We start from the raw sequence: 23,880 nt of genomic DNA on the forward strand, positions 1-23,880 counted from the left end.
TGGACTTGATGCTGCTGAAGGTTCTGTAAAGGTTGAGTCACCTCCACCAAATACACATTTTAAGGGCCTGCTTGACGTTAACCAAAATGCTAGCCTCACTAAGTTTGTCGAGCTTACATAAATGCAACTCGCTCTGGGCTTTTTAATAGACACGCATGCTCTTTGTGTAGGGTAGGGAGATAATGAACAGGCAAGGTGATTACCGTAACTAGCAGATGTTATCTCAACTTTAGGGGGGAGATCAGTTGAAATGTTGTAATTGTACTGTCAAGCTGCTAAAAACAACCCCAGCCCCCTTCTTTGCCAAGTCACACACACACACATGAACACGCACACATACATACCTCCCGTCCTCCTGCAGACACTTCAAAATTAAATTCTTCAACGTCCTCCACTCCTTTAGGAGTCACCCCTTTTTGAGGCAGATATGCAAGCATCAAAGAGACATCCAGCAGCAATTGGAGTGCCTCAGGGCTTGCACGTGCTCCAGTAGTAAAAACTAACAAACTTGTCTTTTATCATTAAATAAAACTGAATTAACGTCATACCTAATTTAGTTGATTCATCTTTTGTTTTTTTGTGTTTTCTGTCAATCGTTTAGTGGCTTAAGTTGCTTTTAAAGGTTATTTCAGAAAAAAACACCCATCAAATTAAAACTCTTTAAATGTAATTATACTGTTCTTTAGGCATTTAAACAATGCGCAGTGGTTTGCCGGAGACGAATATGTACAGGACGCCGTCTAGGCAACAATGCACAGCCAACGTCCCCCCAACAGTTCAAAGGAGACGCTCTCCCTAAACATTATCACATAATTTGGGACAGCTGTCAGCTTGTAAATAAGTGATGTAGAAGCCTTTTGTGTGATGGGGCACAGGTTGGAGACAGGCGTCTTTGCTCTGCCGGCATGAGCCGCTGAAGACAAAGGCAGGAGACAGAGTGTCTAACCTTTGATTCTTCTGAGGACTCAGCCGCCTTGTATGAGGGCAGGACGCATCAGCCACAATCATGCCCCCAATGTGGGGATGTCAGGAACAATAGAATCACTCTCACGCAGTTGGTCTGAACAACCCATCTCGACTGCAATTGGATTAGCAAGTATCCAACCACCACATGTTAGCCTAATTGACATTAAAGTGAAATTTGAGAACAATAAGGCCCTAACCCTAATCTCCTATGTCCTGTTAAATGGCATACTGCTTCTCAGAAAACAAAACAACAACAAAAAACTTCCTATGTTGTTTTAAAAAGATGCAGAAGCAGTTTTTCTGCTGGTTTTTGCTCTTCCTTTGATGAGCTGCAATCCATTGAAAGCTGGCGAGATACCAGATAACAAGCCAAACATTCTTTTATTTGGCAAAGACAAAACAGAGAGATTTCTGTGCTCGTCTCTTTTGTTTTAGTAAAAAGTGATTACACCGCAATTAACGTGCCACGGGGAGAAATTTCAGCCTCATGTTTAAATCCAAATTACAAAAGTAATGGGAGATTTAAGGTCAGATTGTAGTTTTTATTAACTCCTTTTTGTTTCTATTACATATACTTTACAATGACGTTTTTACCTTTATGATTTTGTTTTGAGGGCCTTTTCAAAATAATCAGATTGATGTCGAACGTCTTAATTAAAGCCAATACAATTCACCATTGTAACAAATTCACTCAGTGCTCTAATTTATGCAAATACACAAAGGATGCATCATTTGATATTACTGAATGTGTTACTGGAAGCAATTCATATTTTTGTTTATTTTTTTCTATATATAATATGAAAGCAATAAATATTACCAGTAAATAAACTTTACTTTTTAGAGTTTTTACTATTTTTCAACAAAACAAAACAAACAAACAAACAAAACCTTATACAATCTAATGTACATTATGAAAAGTTGTACAGCTTTTTTATGTTTAAAATAAGGATTTATTTTTATTTATTTATTTTTAATATGTAGATATAAATATATATTTTGTCAAAATATATGATATAGTCAAAGAAAAAAAGTGAGACAAACATACATCTCATAAAAGTTATAAATAAGGGTCCAAGTGAACATTTTTGGGAGTAAAGACCTTCCGATTTGTTAGCGCCCGTGTTGCTTTTTTCAGTGCCGCAGTCCAAGCCCACACTTTAGTACGTCTGTGCGTTAGCGGCAGCCGCAGCCCTCCACTACCATTTCCTGGTAGTTTTTAAGGACCACCTTGTCATGTTCATCTAGGTAGAGCATGGAGATCGCGCTGAGCTCTGTTGGCACACAGCAGGCCTTGGGAATATTGTTGTTCACAGAGTTCACCAGTGTCTGAACAATGGCGTGGTTGGTTGAATTCAGATGATCTGCCAGAGGAAAGGGGCATTCCCCGTGGCAGTAATAGGCCTGGTAACCAGGAGGCGCCACTATCCAGTCATTCCAGCCTACATCGCTGAAGTCCACGTACAGCGCATGGCGCCGGCAGTTGCGGTTGCGTTTACGGCCCCGCTGTCTCGGGCTGCGCTTGGTCCGGCGAGTCAGCGGATGACCCTTTCCGTCGTGACCAAAGGTTACCAGGAGGGGGCGTAGCTGCTCCCAGTCTTCACCGGGCTCTTGGTGCAGCGAGCGGCTAATGCGAACGTGTCGGCCCTGGTGGCGTGGAGTCTGGTTGAGGTGCAGAACCTCCACAGCCAGCCCGTAATTGGGAAGTCGTTCACGAGCCCAGCGCAGCACGGCGGGGCTGACGTCAAAGCTCTCCCAGCGCGACGCGTTGTGGCGCACGAGCCGCGTATCCAGTAGCTGTGTGATAAGCTGCCCGGGTCGGGGGGCTTTGAGCACCTCGTACACATTTATTCGGTGAAGTGCCTGGTCGTCTGAGATGGCATCAGCAATGGCCTCATCAATCTGATGACGGTAGAGCCTCAGTTCTGCGGAAGACAGAAGCTCGTCCTCTGGGATGCTGCTGAGGTTAAACATAAAACGAATGGGCATGGGTCCTCTGTCATCCAGCTCATGTAGCTGCTCCATGTGCTCTGAAATACAGCAAAAAAAAAAATTTACTGCAAGCTTAACTAAGAAACTCAATAATTTTGAGACTATGTAAAATAGACTTATACATCCTGAGCAAGGGCAAAAATAGCAAGGGTACAAAATATGTGCAATATCCTGATTCAAAATTGCACAAGTTTACACTCATTTCCTCAGTTAAACAGCAGAATGTTTACTTTTATATGTTATCAAAAGTCACTACATGTTTGACTACCAAGATTTACATTTTATACTTTTTCTGTAATATTTATATCAGTATCAGTGAGTTCTAGCATAATCCTGTTATTGCCAGTTGCCAGTTGCCAGTGACAGGATGAAATGAATGTTACTAGGTTTTGAAGCTAGGGTAGGCAGCACTTTTCCAGCATCTTTCTGCAAAGTAACCACAATAAGCAGACAGAATGCGATTTTTCTTCAGACAAATGCAGGTTCTTCAACAAAATGCGAAGTTGTAAAGTTAAAGAGTGAGGCACCTTGACAGCTCTTTGAAAAGCGCATGTGGCATCAAAGTGTCACTTTAGGGTGCAAAGATTTCCGAGTTTGGTTCCCACCACATCAGTCTTTCAATGTTTTTGGTGATTTTGTTTGGTGGATCTTTGTTGTTTAGTGTCACTACTAAACCTACGAGGAATCCCTGAGAGTCAAAGGATGTGATAGCAGAGTTTGGCGAGTCACATCTTTCTAACCTGCTCAGGTAAGGTAACGTTGTATGAAGACAGCAGTGATAACAGTGGTAGTATGTCGGAGATGAATGGGTTAGAAAAGGCTTTCACGTTTAACAAAAGGGTTTGACGTGTCAGTTAAATATTACTCAGCGGAAAGTGCTGTGCTTATCTGTTGGGAACGCACTTAGGATGGAGAGTGAGACCTGCAGGATAGCAGTGCATTGTAGTTTTTTGTCTTTGCTTTTTCAGGTTTATGCCGACTGCAGTTTAAATGACTGATCAATATTAGTATGCCTTAAGCATCTTATGTGTTTTTCTTTTAATGGCACTCTGTGCAGCAAACTCAGAGAAAGTTAAACATGAAGAACTCTGGTGAATATCTTTGTGGCTGCCATGGCTCAGGCGGTAAAGTAAGATTGTCCACTAACCACAGGGTTGAACGGTTTGTTCTGATCCCAGCCTGTTGCTGGATGCGTGTGCAGAAGGGCTGCAGCAACTTTCAGCAATTACAATGCAATTTCTCCAGAAATTGTTTATCCTGGATTTATCTAACCAAATAATATACTCCCAAAATCATCACTGCGATATGCACCAAGTTCAGTCTTGCAGATCTGTGCTGGAGAGCCAGCAAGGTTGTTGTTTTGTTCTTTTTTTGTTTTTTACTGGCATGCATCATTTCTCTGGACAAGTCTGATGCTAGATTGTGCAAGCAGCTCTCTGTCCCTGGTGTCATTTTAGGAGGTGGGCACTGTGGCTGTAGCGGTGGTTTATAGCCCCTAATTACGAACGTTTAAGTGTGTTTGTGAAGTCTCACAATCATATTTTTTTAATTCTTCTGGCAATTCTTTTTTCATATAGAGGCTCAAACAGACAGTAAATACATGCAGCCTAATTGGAAATCACAAGTATACTCATTTTTTGTTTCGGGTATTAGGTTTATCAGTGATCACAGGTGTGTATTGTACTTCAGCTGTATTATTTAGGATTTTTTGGAATTATTTTGACTCATCACATTTAAAGGATTTTGAACAGGGGTGCACTCAGTTTTTTTTTGTATACTGTGCAAGCATTGTATGCTTTCTTAAAAATGATTAGATATAAAATCATTTCTTTGTATAAAGATATCATTTTGTACACTGGAAATATGTTTACTTTGAAAGGCCTCCAGGGTATTCAAGAATATAAATGTATATCGTCCGTGTTTTCTTATCTATCTTTAAGGATTATCCTGCCCTTCTTTCAATGCCTTTCTCTGAGCACTTTGCTGAAACATGCATTACAAGGAGGGTGGTGATTAACGTACCACAGCTACAGTATAAACACAGTGGAGGCTCCCTATTCCACGCACAGTCTGCAGATTTCTGGCAAGATCATCATTGTTGGGGAAAGGAATGTTGTGTCTACTATTTTCCTGCTCAATCCACCCCTGTTATTTCACACCCAGGCCCTAATCTTACCCAGGTGGTTCTCATTATTAAAACCTGCTGTGTTTTTGATTAGCTCTGCAGTTTATTCACTTAAGACATTTATCATTTTCATCATGAATAATCATTAAGGAGTCAGACAGTACAGGAGAATCTCATTTATCTGAAGCCGGTGGGAAAGGAGGTGTTGCGAGAAGACGCGGTGCGTATTCAAATCCTCAACCAAATCAGATTTGAAGTGGGCACTAACACACTTCGTAACTTATGTAAAACAAAGAGATGCCATCAATTAGACCCAGTCAATAAACGTGCCATCTGAATTCAAGGTTAGAGGTTACACAGTTTAACCTGCCTATAAACATGTCTCTTCACATAATCATCCATCTGCTGCAGGCTGCAGTGCCTCCCTATGTTTTGGACAGATCATTTAACTGAGTCATACCATCACACAATGGCGCTGCCATGAAAGCGAGAACTGCCACTCTTAAGGCTTCAGAGCATATTATTAACATAGTTTAGTAAATCAGAAGAAGGGTAAATGCTTGTAGAGGAGTAGAAACCGATGCACAAGCACACATGTGCGCGTGTTCACATTGCATCATATGCAGAAGTTCCTGTACTAGCGGTGGTGCGCTTCCTTTTCTTGCTAGCCTTGCTACGCTACCATTTGAGTTCATGTGGCCGTGCGCTACCTTAGCAACACGTCTGGCAAGGCTGACTCATCCCTCCTTCCTCACTCCCCTCTCTATCCATAAATTATTCCCAGTTTTCTCAGTTATCCATGGTACAATTGAGTTCCTTGCTGACTAACAGTGATACATCATTTTCTTTCTTTTCCAAACACATTATCTTTTCAAACTAAGCTTACGTTTCACAGATCACTCAAACTGGACTTTCTCCAAGCCCAGAGAAACCTCTGCATTTGATACTAAAACGGATCAGTCACAATAAACAGAAACCCTTCTAATGTTCCACGCTGTCTATCACACCAGCTTTTTGAGGCCATTTTTCCATCTCGCCAAAGAGTTGCGAGCATCTGCTCTCAGCACCCACATTGTTGGCAGTAGGGGCTTTATTTAGAAGTCTGCAGAGTAGCATTAAAGATAATTGTACGTTGAAGAAGGTCCTTCTAAAAGAGCCCTCCATATAAACTGGAGACATGAGAGAGGAGCACACTACAATTCCCGTCCAAGAACGGGCTTTTTAAAGCCGTGTTCTCCTGGGTGGGGTGAGAAGTGTAAGTCAGTAATATGGAGGTATGCTTTTACTTCAGCTGCTAACCAAACACACAGAGCTTTGTCAAATTAGGCTCTTGAGAGCTTGTCTAGCAGATTTTTTTTTTGCCCCTCTGTAGACAGTGTTTGGTGACCACATCCTTAGATTCCTTGGTTATGGTGAGATGGGTGGAGCACTCTTACAATCATGTTTCAAGGGATGTCGGAAATGTGCTTTTTTTAAAACCCCGAATACTAAGCAAACCTCACCCATGCCAGCGCACTGCATTACCACCAAAACTATTGGAATGCTTGGCAACAGCGACCTTGCTGTAAGAGTGGTGTAATGGTTTGTGTGCTGACACTTGTATTTATCATCTCTCCTCCTACTAATGACATTCCTTCTTTCAGTTTTGTGCTCCTTAAAATTGTTTTTCTGGGGTTCATGTGTTTGCTTACCTTCATGGTGGAAGCCCCTCACAGTGTTGGCCCGACTGGCTGACCTTTCTGGGTACTCAAAAGCAATGTCGTGCGCTCCGGCCTCCTCAGCCTCACCCGACTGTAGCCGATAAAGGTCCAGCAGGTAGCGGGGCACAGTGGCTGAACGACTGGGCCGCGGCCGCCTTTTGAGGCCGAACATATGCAGCAGTGTGGCCTCAAAGTCCCGCAACAGTTCATGGCTTTGAGCGGCCGAACGACCCTGCAGGCCAGGTACTTTCTTTTTTCCTTCTTCAGGTATCAGACTAGCATGGTTGCTCTCTCCCAGCAGGACTTGGCATATTAAAATGACCATCAGCATTCGATTACCAGGAATCATGATGTCTCTGGTGAGAGCAGCAGATGGAACAGGAAGATAAATGATTAAAAAAAGGGCTAAATAGAGCAGATATAAAGGCAGCTATAAGATTTGTCTTACCCTCCATCCAAAACACCATTATTTTCTCTTGTATAAATGTTCCCACTAAAGGCAGACTAATTAGTTTCAATAGTCCAGTCTGCCTTGTTTACAGTAAAGTAGTCTCCGATCAGATAGACCATTTAGAGTTTATCTTTATCCTCCAAAGGTAAACAGCTAGCTCAAGAACCCATCTTTTTTTTTTTTTGAATGGAATCTCAGGGCCATTCCTCCCCACTATCTCCCTTCCTCCTTGTCTCTTCCACTATAATTAGACAAATAAAAGAGGCAGCCCTGGGGTCTAAGCAAATTCTTAACTTGATAAAAAGTCTCGGTCTTAAGACATTCTGCTCAAACAAACCATGGCCCAAACCTGGGACATTGTGCCACACACTTATAAGAAAAAGCTCTTCCTCAGGCACGTGGCTCGCCCAACACCCCTTAGGGACCTTCAGTCCAAGTCTGGATAGACGCCACATAAATGAGTGAGTCAGCAGACAGAGAGAAGGGAGATGCAAGATTTAGCAGCGTGTCACATGCCGCAAATTTAAATGGCATGGCCCACTTACTTACCGACAGAAAATAAAGCATGGGGAAACAGTCCATGTTTGTTGGGAGCAGGCAATGGACCCGTTCTTCTAGGAAATGTCAGGTGGCGTTGGGTGGCTGCAGGAGAACTTTGAAGTGACCCTGTTCCTGAAAGATGAAGGCAAAAAACACAGGGATATTGTGAACTGACACTTGCAAACACTTGAGGTTGTTACATGGCATTTCTTCAAAGAGTAGCACAGGAGCTTGTGTATGTGTGTGTTTATTGGTGAGAGAGAGACCCAGTGTCTCTTTAAGGCTTATCATTTTGGCTGGTGGGTAAGCTAGCTATTTGCTGTAAGTGGAATGTAAGTAGGCATGTGCTACAACACAGACAGCAGATACCTAATGCTTGACACCCACCTTGGTAAGAAAATACAACTTATTCAATGCTTACATCTATTTCAGAGACACCCATTTGAAAAGCAGCTTCCTACTTTACATTAATGACAAGCTAAAAATCTGATTAGCGCCAGGTTCAACAGAAAAACGTCAGAACCCACAGAGCACAAAACAAGTCTGATCACAATTAGCAAACTCTTTATTCAAGATAAGAGGGCTGTTGGTTTACTAAAACTGAAAACCCACTCAGCCTTTACCCCTCCAAGCGACTGAGTTGACCTATTTTAGACAAGGAACTAAACAGATTCTTCTTAGAAGAGCTTCTCTTCCATTTTAGAGCTCGCATGGGTTGTGACTCTGATGGCAGGACTTCTCTACTTTGATAACACTGTACATACAGTAGTACATTCACCACTGATGTACGCATGATATACTGAGCAGAATGTGCTTCTAGAAGACTAATTTAAAAATATATATATAACACTTCCACACACAAAAAAGAACCACTTTCCAAAAAGGGAAAAGTCAGAGCTTTAACAGGCAGGTTTAACAAGAACAACATGGATCAAATGATTCAGTTTGTACACCTCATTTGAAGTGTTAAGTGCTGCTGAATCGCACTAACAAGGTTACTGAATTTTAAGTGACCACAACAACAGCATCATGGAACAAACACTCCAAAGTGACACAAGGCTTCGGTCATCATTTGGATCTTGTTCCACTGGAGCACAACCAAGAATTACTGCACAGTGAGGAAGCATATTAGCTCACACTCTATCTGCGTGTGTGTGCGTGTGTCACATACAGTTTGTGTTTTTCAGCTTGCTAGCATGCCTGGCTTCATATCTATGTGATTAACTTGCCTCCTGCATGCCTCACTATACATGCAATCTAGGATCTATTTCCCTAACGGTATTAGACTTTGACCTCGGTTTGACCCTCCTTTTCTCGGTCATGACACAAGATCCACTGTGCAAGAAGAGAGGGTGACATGCAGTGTGCGCGCGCACGACTGCAAAACGCAGCGCATGCATTGACGTGCGTGTCCGCATAAGTGTGTGCCACCATTTGCATGTTCGTGAGAACTGCAGCAAAAAGAGTGAGGAGGATTCAGAACATGATCAGCTCTATTACCCATGGGGTGAGGGGATAAATGTGTGTGTGTGAGAGAGTCTGTGTGTGTACATCTCTGACAACAAACGTTCATTGTACAGAGAGGGCCTCTCCCATGATTACAGGGATTCATAGCACTCAAAAACACTGACCATACAGAACATCTTGTAACTGTAACCAGCCACTGACAAAGCTGCAGGCTAAAACAGACAGACACTCAAAATGGTGTGATGATGATGAAAGAAGATGTAAGGCAGACAGGGAGTAACACTCAGCTCTGTGTCTCTCAAGCCAGTGTGCTCGTGTTTACTGGCCTGTTTTCACCAAGAGCGATAAGAAATAGTTTTACACCAAATTCTTAAAAAAACAACAACAGCAGCAAAAAAATCGCCACCCACACCTCTGCACTCATCATAAACGTGCAGTCATTTATTGCCCTCTCAATCAAACAAACGAAAACAACATGAGATTATAAAACAAAGCTGGACACACAGAAAAGCTTTCCACTAAGTGACAGAAATACATTTTGCAGCAACCGTTGCAGACCAGGCTGCAATTAGGCTGCAGCAGTCAAACTGCCCTTGGCTTTGCTTGATCCCCCTTGGCCTCTCTCATTCGTTCTCTCTCTCTCTCTCTCTGTCTCTCTCTGACCAGAGATAATGTGATCAGACTATGCACATGGCTCTTCAGATGTGTTTCCTGAGGAATTTGACAGTGATGGTGGGAGGGAGGATGGGAATGAGGGAGGGAGAGAGGGAGGAGAGCAACAGGTCACTGTGGAACAGTGATTTTATCATTTTAGTCACAGGGTTCTACTTATTGATTGATCAGTGGCAATGTCTATGCTTAATTCCGGTTGCTGCCTGTATAATTAGAAGACATTTATGTCTTTGAATGGTAGTCCCAAAATAATGCCATGTTCTTGGAATGAGCAATAGGTAAAGAAAACACACACACACACACACAACCCCAAATGTCAAACACTTTTTCTTTTTTTTTCTTGTCTTTTTTTTTTTTGCTTTGTAGTAACCAAATTAACAAAGCTAAATAATAATATTTAACCAGTCAGCCTAAGAAAATTCTATATTTTATGTGCAGGTTGGGATATTTTTTAAATTTCTCAAGCTCGAAATTACAACATACAATGATGTTTCTCTGGCATTATAAACGAAAGGCAAAAAGTCTGAGGGAAAAGATGAGGTGTGTGGGATTTTTTGATGTATCCTGTCGGGTTTTTTTCCTTTTATTGAAAAATAAAGGGGAAAGTGTCAATGGCACGTTTTTTCTTTTAAATTAAAAAAAAAGTGTGTTGTTAATTGTGCGTTAATAACGGAAAACCCAGAACAATCAGACGGAGGCTGACAAGGAAAATGACCGAAAAAAATTAAAGCCATCACCAGAAGTGACATGTGACTTCTTTATATATAATATATATATGTGTGTGTGTGTGTGTGTGTGTGTGTGTGTGTGTGTGTGTGTGTGTGTGTGTGTGTGTGTGTGTGTGTAAAAGTAATTCTAAAATTAATTTATTTGGCCATTCTGCTCCTCTGCAGTTCACGAGATGAATTTGAGTTGCAAACTAAACTGAGTGCCAAGGAGACCGGGCGTCCGCAGGCCGCAATTTTCCCTGCTGCAGTTTTACCGGATTAAATGACAGGATTTATCTTTACAACGACTTGTTGCAAACAGATGAAAAACACGTGAGTGGACAACAAACCGGACTCACATCTGCAAGACTCTGCAGCTGTAATGTATTAGCATTTCATGTTTTCGCAAGCATTATGTCATTACTGGACATCAGCTCGGTCACCTGGCGCAATTATGCGTCAATTATTGTTCAAAACCCGTGCGGTAAAATGAAATGAACTTCATCTTTTGCGAGAAACCCCCCAACTTATTTTCATTATCGCTCATCTCTGATCTGTCAACCTCCATCGTTCATACGAGCCTTCATACTTGGATGACAAGAAGCAGTTACAGATGTTTAATCAGTGTTAAACTGGATTATAAAATGCATACACGTGCGCAACGCTGGCGATTTCAATGAAAGACATAAAAAAACAGAACAGCAAAATCTGACGCTGTGTTTGGACATGACCTCATCTTGATTTGTCATCGGCTCAAGTCTCGGGCACAATAACCTGTTACTTGTTTGGCCATGATCACAGCGCCATTCGTTCCAAAATGCACTTTTATATCGGTTTTTGAATGAGTTCCGCGCGCTGTGAGTGTTTTTTATGCCCATTTATTCTCGCGCATTTATCCCGGAACGGTGTTTAAACTCTCAGCGGAGTCGCTTAAATGCGCACAAAGGAGAGACCCAAACTTAAAGTAACAACACTTCAGCCAGAGCCTCTCTTGCTCAAAGATGTGTGTGTCTGTATGTTGTTGCTGTTGTTGTTGTTGTTTTTTTTTAAGTTTCGCTGTTGACTCTTTGATGTGTGTAGTCTAAATGTGTCGTTTGGTGAGCGCTTACCATCAGTAGAGGTACAGGTATCCTCGAATGAAGTGAATATGAAAGGGAAGGTGTAAGGCAGTCCAGGCGTAACGCCGAAAAAAAGCCGAAATGTGCCTTAAAGGAGAAATTATGCGCCTTTTTGGCTCATTAATCCTTTAGCGACACCTCAGAACGGACAAGAGGAGTGAAGGCCGGCGCTCGGGCTCTGCAGCGGGGCTTCTTATTCGTCTCCAGTGCGGCTCACTAGGGCGATCGGCGCGCAGGACGGCAGGCTTTCAAATGATCCAGCATCTATGGCCCCTTGCAGTTTTTATGTGTCCGCCCAATTTACCCTCTCTGCCTCCTCCTTCCTCCACGACCCCCACCTCCCTCATCTGTCTCAAACACCTTGGATAACCCCCCCTTCTCTCCTCCTCCTCCTCCTCCACTTTAAATAAAGACAACTCACTGCGCTTTTCCCCCCTTTTCACTATGTGAAACTTTGCATTTTGTCTTTAAATAACGCCCAGCGGGTCAAATGCCCGGTAAGTCTCCATATGCAACGTGTTAGTGACCTAACCTAAAATAAATAAATAAATAAACGCCTTGCGTACCTGCAGATGTAAACAACTGGTCTACTTTAAAAATGCTATGCATATTTAATTATTAAAAAAATATATATATACACGTGGCCACGTGCGTACATTTTTATTGGTTAAAGGCTTTTTCTTTAATCCTTCATCAAAATTTATGAAATGTATTCAAAGTGATTGGCTTCCCCGATATAAGCGATGTGTTCCCACTAATGTACAACTTTACAAAATAGCTTTTCTGCCTCTTGCACTTCTTATTGTTATCGTCATTTGAAATTATTCCACGATCGCATGCCGTGGATCCATGTTTCGATAGTGCTTTTGATGAGGGGTTTCACGGAACTTCATGACTGCTCTTTAAACTTAGTAGAGGGTTCATTTAACATATAGACATTTTATATGACTGGTATCACCGTGTTATGTACTTGTGTAACATTTCAGTCACTGCCTAACCCCACAGTGGGCCATCTGTCTGAATGATTTTAAAATGACTGTCGTTTTAGAACTACGGATGTGGAACGGTGATAAAGAAAATGATATTAATAAAGCAGATAATCACAATTAATACCACGTACTAAAAAAGATCTAAATTCAGCCATAATGTTCTTTTCAGTCCTGTTTTTTTTAAAGTATGACTGAAATTATTCCTTGAAGGATTCCGTTTGGCGAACCGCTGCTTAAAAAGATAAAAATCCGTTTCCCCGTGTTATGACTAAAACGTTTCTGCTCCTGTATATGTTTAAAAAGCATTTAAAATGTGCCAGAAACATTACAGATTTGTTTTAGTTTGTTTGCAGTCTTAATAAATATTATCTCCACTTGTTCTTTCCCAGATTTTAGTCTTCCAGCATTATGCACTGTATACATGTGCATTTTGTCTTTTTGATGAGACCTTGCTCATTTATTTTTCGTCAGACTTAGAGCTTTTTTTTCTTTCCTGTTTTTTTTTTTCTTTTTTTCTTTTTTGATCCATATTTAACCACTTTTAACTGAAGATTTAACAGCTTGAATAATCACACCAGTGCCCAAGAGTCTATATTTAATATTACAGGTTTGTAGGGTTGGCAAGAGTTAGAATGCATAGATGAGTGTCAGATAGGTCGTGCAGTTTCAGTTTTACTACAGTACTACAGTTACTGTATTATTCTTTGTATAATGTAACTTAAAACTTCCTGTTGTTAAAAAAAAAAAAGATTCACCTGCATTCATTTGGTTGTGGTTCCCCACTGAGTTGCAGTATTGTTAAAATTGCATGTGATGTACTGTGTATCACACATTGGTGCAGGATGAGTTTTAGACTGTAAAACTGCTTTGTAAAGCTGTGCATGGTAGAATTAGGAAGGGGTTGTTGTATTGTTTTACAAAAAAAATCCACTGCGGTCACTCTGGATATTTAGGAGTGCTATTCTGCCTCCTTATTTTCGATTTCTTTGATTTCTAAGGTGCATGGAGAGCATCCAGTCTTCTATCAACAAGTACTACCACAGCATAGAAATCAGAATTACGTGAGCAAGCTTGTGTGCAGTAAGTGGTGCTAGGCTAAAACAGACTTTATAGCTGGATGGCTTTCACATTAATCCAGTTTTCTGATTCACTTCCTGTCTTACATTAAGATTGACAGCATGTCAGAATAATACACACTAATAATTCCCTCTCTCATGATAGACTAAGTAAATACTGGATGGTACATTATATCACATCTTGAGTTAAAAGTTGCATTGTGGAATGACATGAGTCCGTGCTGATACAATGTCTGTAATGCAACACAAACATCTTTTCCATATTGTTAATAGCTTTAAATTCTTTACTTTTTTTTATTAGTTTTTAAACGAATAATCTTACAGATTGCCCTTTTAGAGATGTTTTCACTATTAAACTGGTTCCTCTCAAGTCCTTAAGCCCTCTTCATCATGTTGATTGCCATTCAGAGATTCAGTCCTATTTGACTTTAGGTTTTATGATTAATTAAAGCAAAAAAAAAAAAAAAAAAAAAAGACAAACCAACAAAAAGAGTGTGTTTCCTTCTCGACAGTTTATTTAATGTGCGGGTGGAAATTCCAACATAATAATCCTCTCGGTGTTTTTAGGTGAATTAACAATGGACAGGATGTTTCTGTGAGGTCAAAAGATACAAAGACGTATAAGGCTGCATCAGGGTGATGTACGTAACCTGTGGTTGTCTCATCCATCAAAACAAGATTACACCAGCATGACTTTGTATTGCAAGTTTTAAACAGAAGATAAGCTTCAAACTAGTGAAGTAAACACAAACAAGCGGAAAAAAATAAAAACAAAACCTGAATTATGGCGCAATTTATTTTGGACAGATAAGATAAAACTCAATCCATCCTGTACCAGTGAAAAAAGAAAAGTTAAACAGTTCAAGCACACGTCACCTGTCAGATATGATAGATGTAAAGTATGTTATTTGCCTGCATGAGAGTGGATTTCATTTTTTTTAGATGATTAAAAAACAGTTGTCTCAGTAAAGCTCTAAGATCTTTATTATTATTATTATTATTATTACTATGTAGAATATTTTTTACTCATACTCATCGTATGGGTATGAACACACATATATTCAAACTTTAAAAAATATTCTACTATATTCTTTGTGATCCTTTTACATTAAAGGTGAGATTTTTTAAAATCCAAAATACACCACAAGTCACCCTAAAGTGGACTGAAAGGTTAACTTTCAAAACTGTCTTGAGTGCAAGTAATGTGGTGGATGCCCATTCCAAGCTGTTGACTGGGTTTAGCCTCTTTGAGCTCCTCAGATACGAAGGAGATTATCAAATGTGGGCGGCTTAGAACCACAGGTAGTCAGTGAGGAGCTTTCCCACTGCTTGCACCTCTGAGTCCAAAGTTTTCTATAGATGGCAAAAAAGTCCCGAAATGTCAAATTCAGGCATGTAAAAACATCAGCATTCTGGTAGCGCGAACATCTATTGAGGAAGGTAGAAGTTGCATGGAAAGTTCACCCTGTTTTTCTTTTCTTTGACTAAACTGAGCAGGTCAAAGAGCTCACTTATCTTCTGACATTTGCCTGCAGCTATTTGTGGGGAAAGGTCAGCAGCTTTGCTGTTTTAACGTAAGCTGGGAGAGTGGAGTGATTTCACCTACCTGTGTCACTAAATCCTGCTCGGAGCTGCTCACCTGTGAACACCAGCCCTTAATCAGCAGCGGCTCAAAGGTGACCCGAGCACCTAGACCTCCAGCCTGATGTCATAACACACCTTAATTTTCTCTTTTTTTCTACCTCAGAGGCTCTGCAAAGTGCTCACTAGTGCAGACACGCGCCACAGCCATTGATCAAACCTCAGCTTTCACTGCTAATGCTTGGATTTCTCACTGGAACATTCTTCAGCACAGCTGCCTCGTGTTTCTTTGGGTTCTCGGGCTGAGGGTTGCTTGTCCTGTAATCCCCTAACCCAGCCTTGAGACCTAAAAGTCTGTAAGTGGTGTGGGGGGTTCAGGGAGGGAGACAGACAAGGGAAGCAAAGTCTGAGGATAGATTGGACAAACTATTTTAATCCCTGTAATGGAATTGGCATGTAAACTCATGAACCTAGAAGTAAACAAAAAGAAAATGGAGAAGAATGGATGTTGAACTGATCTGAGCCTCTCTGGGATAACTGTGTTGAAACTCTTCTTTCCCCCACCAAACTGCTTCCAGTCTCTTTCACGAGAACAAAGGTGGCCCAGCGTCTTTTCCAGCCCACCCCGTTCAACAGATGTCATGCTTAAATAAACCCTACAACTCCCCTTTTACAAAGAATGTTTAAGCAAAAAGTTGCCGACCCACTTGGGGTTTTGTTCTTCTGTAGTCAAAGAAACACACAAAAACTTTAGCAAAGACAGTATCAGTGACCTTTTGAGTTCACAATAAAAATAAGCCATGCCAAGTCACCTCTTATTGGCACTCTTGCTGGAAAATATCATCAGACCCGTAACAAAGAGAGATCATCAGTGACACTCGGGCATATGAGATTGAGGCTCTGTGTGTCAAATGATGTGGAGCTGTGAGTGAGAGGACTTTAATGTCTGTCCATCTCATGCTGTCACTGGTGCAATCCTGCCCCTGCCAGATGTTATCAAAGAGACCTGGTCAAGTGAGCTGCAGAAGGGGGGCTTTTTGAGCCTTTCCCTCTCTCTGTCAGGGTGCAGGAAGATACACTTGGGCTTCAACACTGTCCAGACACAGCCTGAGTGCAGCAACGCCTGATGCCGGGACTCTGGGGGGTAACGCTGGGAAACTTTCTCAATGGATTAAAAAGCTTTTTTTATCACCATTTGGATTGGCACTTGAAGATACTCCTTTAATCTGAGAGGGGGAATTGACTTTGGCCACACCGCAGCCCCTAAGAGGCCAAGCAAAGAGGTAGCAGAATAAATTCTCCAGTGGTGAGAACTTCACAAGTGTCATGTTCTGGAGCTTGAGAGAAAAATAGATTAGGCTTGAATAGATGGAAATCAACCAGGAATAGAACATAATTAAATAACATGGATGCAGAAGGCTGATACACTGCCCTGAGAGATCCTGTGACCAGTGTTTCAAAACTGAATATCTAGGATTCTTTTTGGATAAGAACGACTGTGTAATATTCTCCAAATCAAGTTATGAGGTCACCGTACAAAGTTGCCATTCAGCAAGAAAACTGCTGCCATATTTTACTTTCTCAAGCCATAATAAAAAGAAAGGCAGATCTTTCCAAAACTTTACTGATCCATTTTTCAGAAAGTTACGTACCACCTTCAGTGACCCCGGCTGAAAGCAGAAAGCTGTATCAAAATGAGAGACACAAATCAGACTGCCTATCTACTCTTTAATTCTATCAGTGACAAAGAGCCTAACCTCATAAATCATAAATGGGCCACAGAAGAGCCGCAGCTCCCCCAAATAAACCAACACAAAATTCAAAACTTACCAGAAGTGAAGTACATTCAAAGCTTCTGCTCTAATTTAAAATGTTTCCACTTTGTTATCTTTTCGCTCCAAAAACACACAAGTGTTAACAGTATCTTTTCGAAACTTGACATTTAATGTAGTGCGTAAATCACTCCGGCGACCTGTTGTCCTTTTAAGAATGTAATTACATACTTTCAAATAAAACTTAAAAGGATCTGACAAGTTTTAAAATGCAGTGTGTGCTCTCAAGACGGAGGGAAGGAATTCCAAGCAGTTGGGATATGCTAACATCCCTGTGTGGGCGAAGAAGACATGATAGTGTTGAAATGAAAGAAGGAAAAACTGAAAGAAATATAAAATTAAAGGTAATCAATGCTGCATTCACCGATATTATTGTGAATCTGGGTTCTATTTTTCATCATAGATGTCAAATACTACTATTGAGGGTTTACTATATTTGTGAAATAGTGAAGATCACAGTGGTAGGAGAGACCCTCAGACATCAATCCCACCACCTCATTTAATTATTTATAATCTACGAATGATACAGTACTGTGCAAAAGTCTTAAGTTACAGTCATTTCTTTATCTTTTAATAGGCAAATGGTTGATAGAAATTTATTGAAACATGTGTAAACATAACACGCTTGTAATTATTTCTAACAATTGGTGTGGCCACCTTTACTCATCAGGCTGAGACATGTCAAAGCTTCCCTTTATTTGTTGCCTTTTCTTCCATTCTCTGTCAAGATGGTCTCACATTGTTTTAATAATTTTGATGTCCGAGCTCTGGAGAGGGCAATCCATGACCGATAGTGTTTTGTTGTGTGTTTTTCCACCGAGCTATGCTTTTACTGCATTGGCAGTAAAAGAGATCACTTGTAAAAGAGATCACTTGTATTTCAGATCACTGTCATGCTGAAAAAAGAAGCGTTTCAGATGATTTTGCACGGTGGATCAAAATCTGGCCATAATTTTCTGCGTTCATAATTCCATCAGTCTTGATAAGATCTCCAACACCACTGGCTGAAATGAAGCCCTGAACCATAACAGAGCCTTCACCGTGTTTTACAGATGGCTGTAGACACTCACTTATTGATGATTGACAACGTTGTGATGATGTAATGTGACAATAAAAGTGATTTGATTTGATTTTGATTATTTGAACCTAAATTACACATTTGGATTTTAAGCCTGTCAAACTGTGCTACCTAAAAAAGATTCAGTTGAAGAAATTGAACAAATGCCCTATCTCTAAGCTGCATTCTCTTTCAAAAGTTTTGGGAAATATAGTTTATACTCAGTTGAAGACTTTTGTTTTTTGGAAAAGCATGATCTCCTGAGGTTTGAAATCCTTCCTAGCACAGAGTTACACTGTTACAGGTCTTTAATGATATTTTCCTGGTATCTGATTCTGGTGACTACGTGATTTTTCTTCTGCTTGATCTAACTGTGATACATGGACCTGGTATTTCATTTACAGCATCTTGAGAGTATCCGTGCGTGTGCTTTGGAAGGATTTCTGCTGGCTCTGATTCCTCCTCCACTCCCCTGCTACACGGGGTTCCACAGGGCTCAATTTAAGGGCCACTGCTTTTTGTACTTTATCTACTTCTACTTGTATCCATTCTTAGAAAGCATAGAATCACCTTTCACTGCTATGCTGATGACAATCAGATCAATGTGTCATTAAAGCAGAGGGATGTTTCTCTCTCTTAAATACTGCATGAATAAGTCTAGCTTTTTTCATTTAATTCTAGGCAGCATTTTCAGAAAGTAATATATGCCTTTATTAGGTCTCAGCTATATTACTGCAACACACATTATGTTGGACTTAGTAAATCTCATCTTCAAACACATTTGTACTCTGTAGTCTTCAACTCAGGAAGACGCACTGTTTTTATTGGTGTTGTTTTTACTTTTCAGTGTATTTATTTATTCATTCTTGTGCACAGCACGTTTTTTATTATCTTAAAGAGCTTTATAAATGAAGCTCGTATGGTAAGATGTGTTTCTGCAACAGGCTGCTCATAAAAAAGTGCCATAAAGATACAGAATAAATTGGTTGTTTGCTAATCGTCTGTTATGTGTAGACACAACACTGGTTTATCCCTTGAGTTAGGTGCCTTTTTAATGTTTAGATGATTCATAGGTCAATTTTAAGTGACATACCAAAAACAAAAAAAAGGGAGAGGGAAGAAAAGAAACTATTGCTCAAGACCACTTTAAAAATACTTTTAAGTAAGTAAGTAAGGTAAGTAAGTAAGTAAAAGTCTGGCTCCTTTGATCCAGAGTGTAAATAAATGAGGAGTGGTTTATGAATTTTGCACAGCATTGTATGTTTCTTAATACTAGGGTAAAAACCTTCTACTAATGTAGGCTGTTGCTGTAAGTTAAATAGCTAGACTTACTCATTATTACAGCTTACTCTGGGCAAATAAACACACTGTCCAAGTCATTTCCTGAACTTTTTCTGGTTTGTTTTGGTTAAAAAAGAGACTAAATGTCAACTTTTGTTCTTACTAGAGATCAGTATTCACCTCTTTGTCTGTGAAGAAATCTAAATCTTAACAGTTTGGGGCATTTTTTTGCCAAATATTAAGCTGTGATTAATGTTCTTAGTTTAGCAAATAATCATTTCTGATCCATGTTAATATTAACAGACTATTGGACTCACAACATTTTTCTTCTAAATGTGGACAAAATATTTAAAGCTTCTTTTCGGTTTGCCCTACAGGCCTGTTCATGCCATCAGTTAAGAAATTCTTTTGTAATATTTCGTCTGTTTACATGATTTTTATCTGTGTATTTTAGTGTCTTGTTCCAAAAAAATAGTTCCTGATTATATGTTTCACAGGTCAAAGTGTTTAGTGGACTACTGGTTGCTAGCCACGGCTTTACTTTCCAAGTAATCTGCAGATGTTGGGTAGTCAGCTCACTGACTGATTATGTGCTTGACTGATATGTCAAAACACTAATAAAAGCACCATCAATTGATTTATTAGGAGAGACCGATCTGTTTATCAAACTTGGATATTTGTCAAAGTGAATTTGTTTGCAATGTCAACAGTGCACAAAAGCTGGATGTTGAATCATAGTGCAGCATGTCAAAGAAACGTATTTGCGATCGGCTTATTCACTCATATAACGTGACGCTGGATGTTTACACCGCTTATTTTGGACCTTATCTGAAAAGTGTGGAAGCTAGAAATGATACATTTCCTTTCAGTGATACAGTATATTCACCAGTTTAATCTAGTCTGAGCAAAGCCCCTGTGTTTGTGAGTTTATAAGGCTGAGTGAGGCTCAGTCTCCAATGACTCACTCCTGACGTAATATTTCATGGTGCAGTCAGATGTTACTCTCAGGGGTGTCTGGCTTGCTGCTTGGGATTTGGAAGTAGGTGGTGAGGCGATTAGGTCACCGCACTGCTTAGAGATCCAGGAATGCTGTAACCCAGGTTTTGGGATCTGCTCCATTTATGATCTCTCTGTGAGAAGCAGTATGTTGCATGCTCGTGCCACACGCTTGTGTTAGAGCAGAGTAGCCTCCAGGTTCCACCCAGCACCATATTTCTAAACCAAAAGGGATTTTTACACACTTTAAAGAGAGAACCTTTCAACTTTACTTTGGGGGCAGCAGCATGTAATTGCTTTTGCTGGAATTGCTGACGTTTTAGGAGCGGTCGGAATATCTTGGCGAAGCCAGTGGCAACAAAGCTCTGATGCTTGGAAGCATCAGCCTGTTGTGGTTGCTTTGGGAGGAAATTCTACAAATATCACCATAAAGTGACATAAACATTCTCAAACATCATGTCAGTGTGAAGTGAAGCTATATAAACCCTTTTGCAAATACACAGAAACATAAAAAGCACGTTATTTAAGCAGTCATAGGATATGGAATTTTAGGAAAAAAGGTACAAGGAGAAGGGGAGGACTACTGAAGAATTCTCTTTTGTAGGATATCCTATGATCTTTTTCTGGATGGCTGACTGAAAACTTAATTTCTAGCTGGGCCTGTAATTGTAGGTCATTTTGCTCTATGAGTGCAATTGCAGATTTGATAAACAAGATCCCCTGGCAGTGCAGTGTTTACTTTCAGGGCCTTGATTTGAGAGCTGAAGTTCAGGGGTGGGATACAGTTTGCCCCACATACACTCACACAGACTGGCTAACATAGCATACGGCACAGTATGAATGCAAAGACACATGATCCTGTGGCAGGGCTCATTCCACTTTCTTAGCCTGCTGTTGCGCTCACTCCCAGCACATTTTTCTACTGTAAAGATTCAATCTTTAAATGCAGGCTACAAATTTAAAAAGCAAATAACACTGTATGTTTTAGCAAACATTACCCAATCATGAGTAAATAGTAAATCTGCAGGGGAGCTATTTTCAGACACAAATTAGTTGTGCTACTGACTATTTATGGCAACAGGACGATTCACTCACAGGAAAATAACTGCACCCATGCTCATGATACTGAATTAGCATTTCGTTTAGTACTAAAAAAAAAAGCATCAAGCCTACAGAATAGGAATGCCACATCTGTGATGATGATGAACTGAATCCCAGCTGGGAATTAAGCATAAGGTGATGTTTGAATTTCCTGATTTAAATTTACGGTTTGCACTTCTAGCATCCTTTTGTGTAGCGCGAGTCAGAAATTTATGAGGCCGGATGTAAGCTGAGTTGTTGAGTGCTGGGAAGCTCTTAAATACGTGCTTAGTCATATTACTTGTTTTCACGTCAAATCAAGCTTTAGGGTGAAAGCAAGCTTCTGAGGAGCCTGTGACGCAAGTGCGATGGAACGTGAGAGGGAGTTTGGTTGTGTAGTAAAGAGATGCTCCAATCTCTGCAAACAAACATAACTGAAACAAAAATAAAGCTAAAGAGAGGAGGACAAAGCGGGCAGATTTATTCGCTGGAGTTTCGGAGACATCTTAATGGATCCAGTTAACTGAAGCCACATTTTTCTCCTCTCTGTGCTTAACCGCTGGGGCTGGTTGACATGACACAAATTTTCCTTGGACAGTAAAATAAATAAATAAATAAACAATGGGTCGGTGATTCTAAAATGAGTCAAGAGCATTAAGAGTAGTAGTACGTTTTTGTGTACTCCATCTGCATTAGGGCTGCCGCTGATGATCTCAAAAATACAGCGACTTAGGCAGAGATGGTCCATCCTCTCACCTCAACTCAATCCAGTTATCTTCATATTATACCAGGTACAGTTGCTATATAATGTAAGGTAAAGAGCCTACAATATTAGTGCAAGAATCCCCACAATTAGACCACCGGATCCAGCTGTAAACATAAGTTTCATTAAAATGAAAGTTTAATCTTAAAATTAGGATCAGTGTCTGTCTCTCAATCCCAAACTGGGAGCTTTGTGAGTTAAAGAAAATGTTCTCCAAGATTTTCCAAGTTAATGGAATTTGTATTAATTCAATTCAGTTGTATTCATGTAGCACCAAATCACAACAACAGTCAGCTCAATACTCTATATTGTAAGATAAAGACTACAATAACCCCCAACACTGAGATGACCCCCAACGAGGAAGCACTTGGCAATAGTGGGAAGGAAAAACTCCCTATTAACAGGAAGAACCATGCCTAGGGTAGGGACATTAGTAACCTACACCAGTGCTGTTTCTGTGCCATGATTCACTCTAAATCCTGAGTGAAATTCTTCAAATAAACGATTCCTCTCCAAATGGTAATTTTAAACAAATCCTTTGAGAAGGAATTTAAATGAAGATCAAAAGTTTCTAAAACTTTCACTGACATCAGTGAGACGGGTGTTCATTTTTTTTTCTATAATGGTTCTATAACGTTTCCTGTTTTCCTCTATTAGTACAGAACGGTAAGTAGTATGTATGTGGTGAGCTTTTTTTATGTGTAAGAAACTAGCTTCCCCAGGGTGTAATTCTTTTAATTGAAAGCCTTACTTTTATAAGGAATAACGTCGATTTGTGAATCGGATGTTCTTTTCCAGGATCTCAAAGAAAAAAAAACTTCTGCAAAGTCCCTTTTCTTGGAAAATCTAACTTATAAAGATTGTGTGTTTGTGTGCACATCAATAACCCTTTATCATCCAGGAAACACAAATATGCCACTTCTGTATTGACGCATGCAAACATCGTATTCCTTTAACAAAAGGCCAAATGTGCTCACATCCAAGCCACAAAATAAAAGCTTGCTGGAAAAAAGTTAAATAAAAGCACCACAGTTTTAGTGATATTAGCCAGAGTAATGATACATGTGTCCGTGTTATTCCATGTGTTGTTGTCTTTAGTGGTTTGGCTCACTTTAATTGTACATGAGGGCTCATTTGAAATGTTTTGTTTATTTATGTGTGTGTGGATATCCGGGGGCAGGATCTAAAAAAGATATGTATAAACATCTTCTCCAAAATTTGATCTTAACCAGAACACAACTACAAATCTGAAAAACAGTGAATGCAAGTGAAACTTCCTCCCTCCCTTCCTCATTGTTGTGCAACCGACACCTTTTAAACCAAGCTGCTTTTACTCTTCTGGAGCTGTAGGTGCAAAAAAAAAAAAAAAAAATCTATTGTGGGATAACACTGGTTACCATGGCAGCTACCTAAACATGCCAGTGGTTGGTTTGGGGTTTGCTGCCAAATTTGTTGCCTTACTCCTCCAGTTTCCTCTCCAGGAACCTGGA

General features: G+C 40.2%; 1 protein-coding gene across 1 annotated transcript; it reads right to left on the bottom strand.

Annotated features, from left to right (window-relative positions):
* Positions 1–1,499: 1,499 nt before the first annotated feature.
* Positions 1,500–11,863, bottom strand: bmp4 (bone morphogenetic protein 4). Its single transcript, XM_085256855.1, has 4 exons — positions 11,727–11,863; positions 7,781–7,903; positions 6,772–7,136; positions 1,500–2,993 (listed from the first exon to the last, which is right to left on the bottom strand). The coding sequence occupies exons 3-4, from the start codon at positions 7,127–7,129 to the stop codon at positions 2,140–2,142; spliced, it is 1,212 nt and encodes a 403-aa protein (XP_085112981.1). The 5' UTR covers positions 7,130–7,136; positions 7,781–7,903; positions 11,727–11,863; the 3' UTR covers positions 1,500–2,139.
* Positions 11,864–23,880: the final 12,017 nt, after the last annotated feature.

The sequence above is a fragment of the Mchenga conophoros genome, linkage group LG19 (genome assembly GCF_057382185.1).
Source record: "Mchenga conophoros isolate Kocher_MC1m ecotype Shallow Benthic linkage group LG19, M_conophoros_male_GT1.1, whole genome shotgun sequence".
Lineage (NCBI taxonomy): Eukaryota > Metazoa > Chordata > Actinopteri > Cichliformes > Cichlidae > Mchenga > Mchenga conophoros.

Excerpts from the sequence above, each read along its gene's own strand:
- bmp4 (XM_085256855.1), bottom strand. The coding sequence starts at position 7,129 with ATGATTCCTGGTAATCGAATGCTGATGGTCATTTTAATATGCCAAGTC. Across the intron at positions 2,994-6,771 it reads GAGGGGCTTCCACCATGAAG|AGCACATGGAGCAGCTACAT; the intron begins GTAAGCAAACAC and ends GCTGTATTTCAG.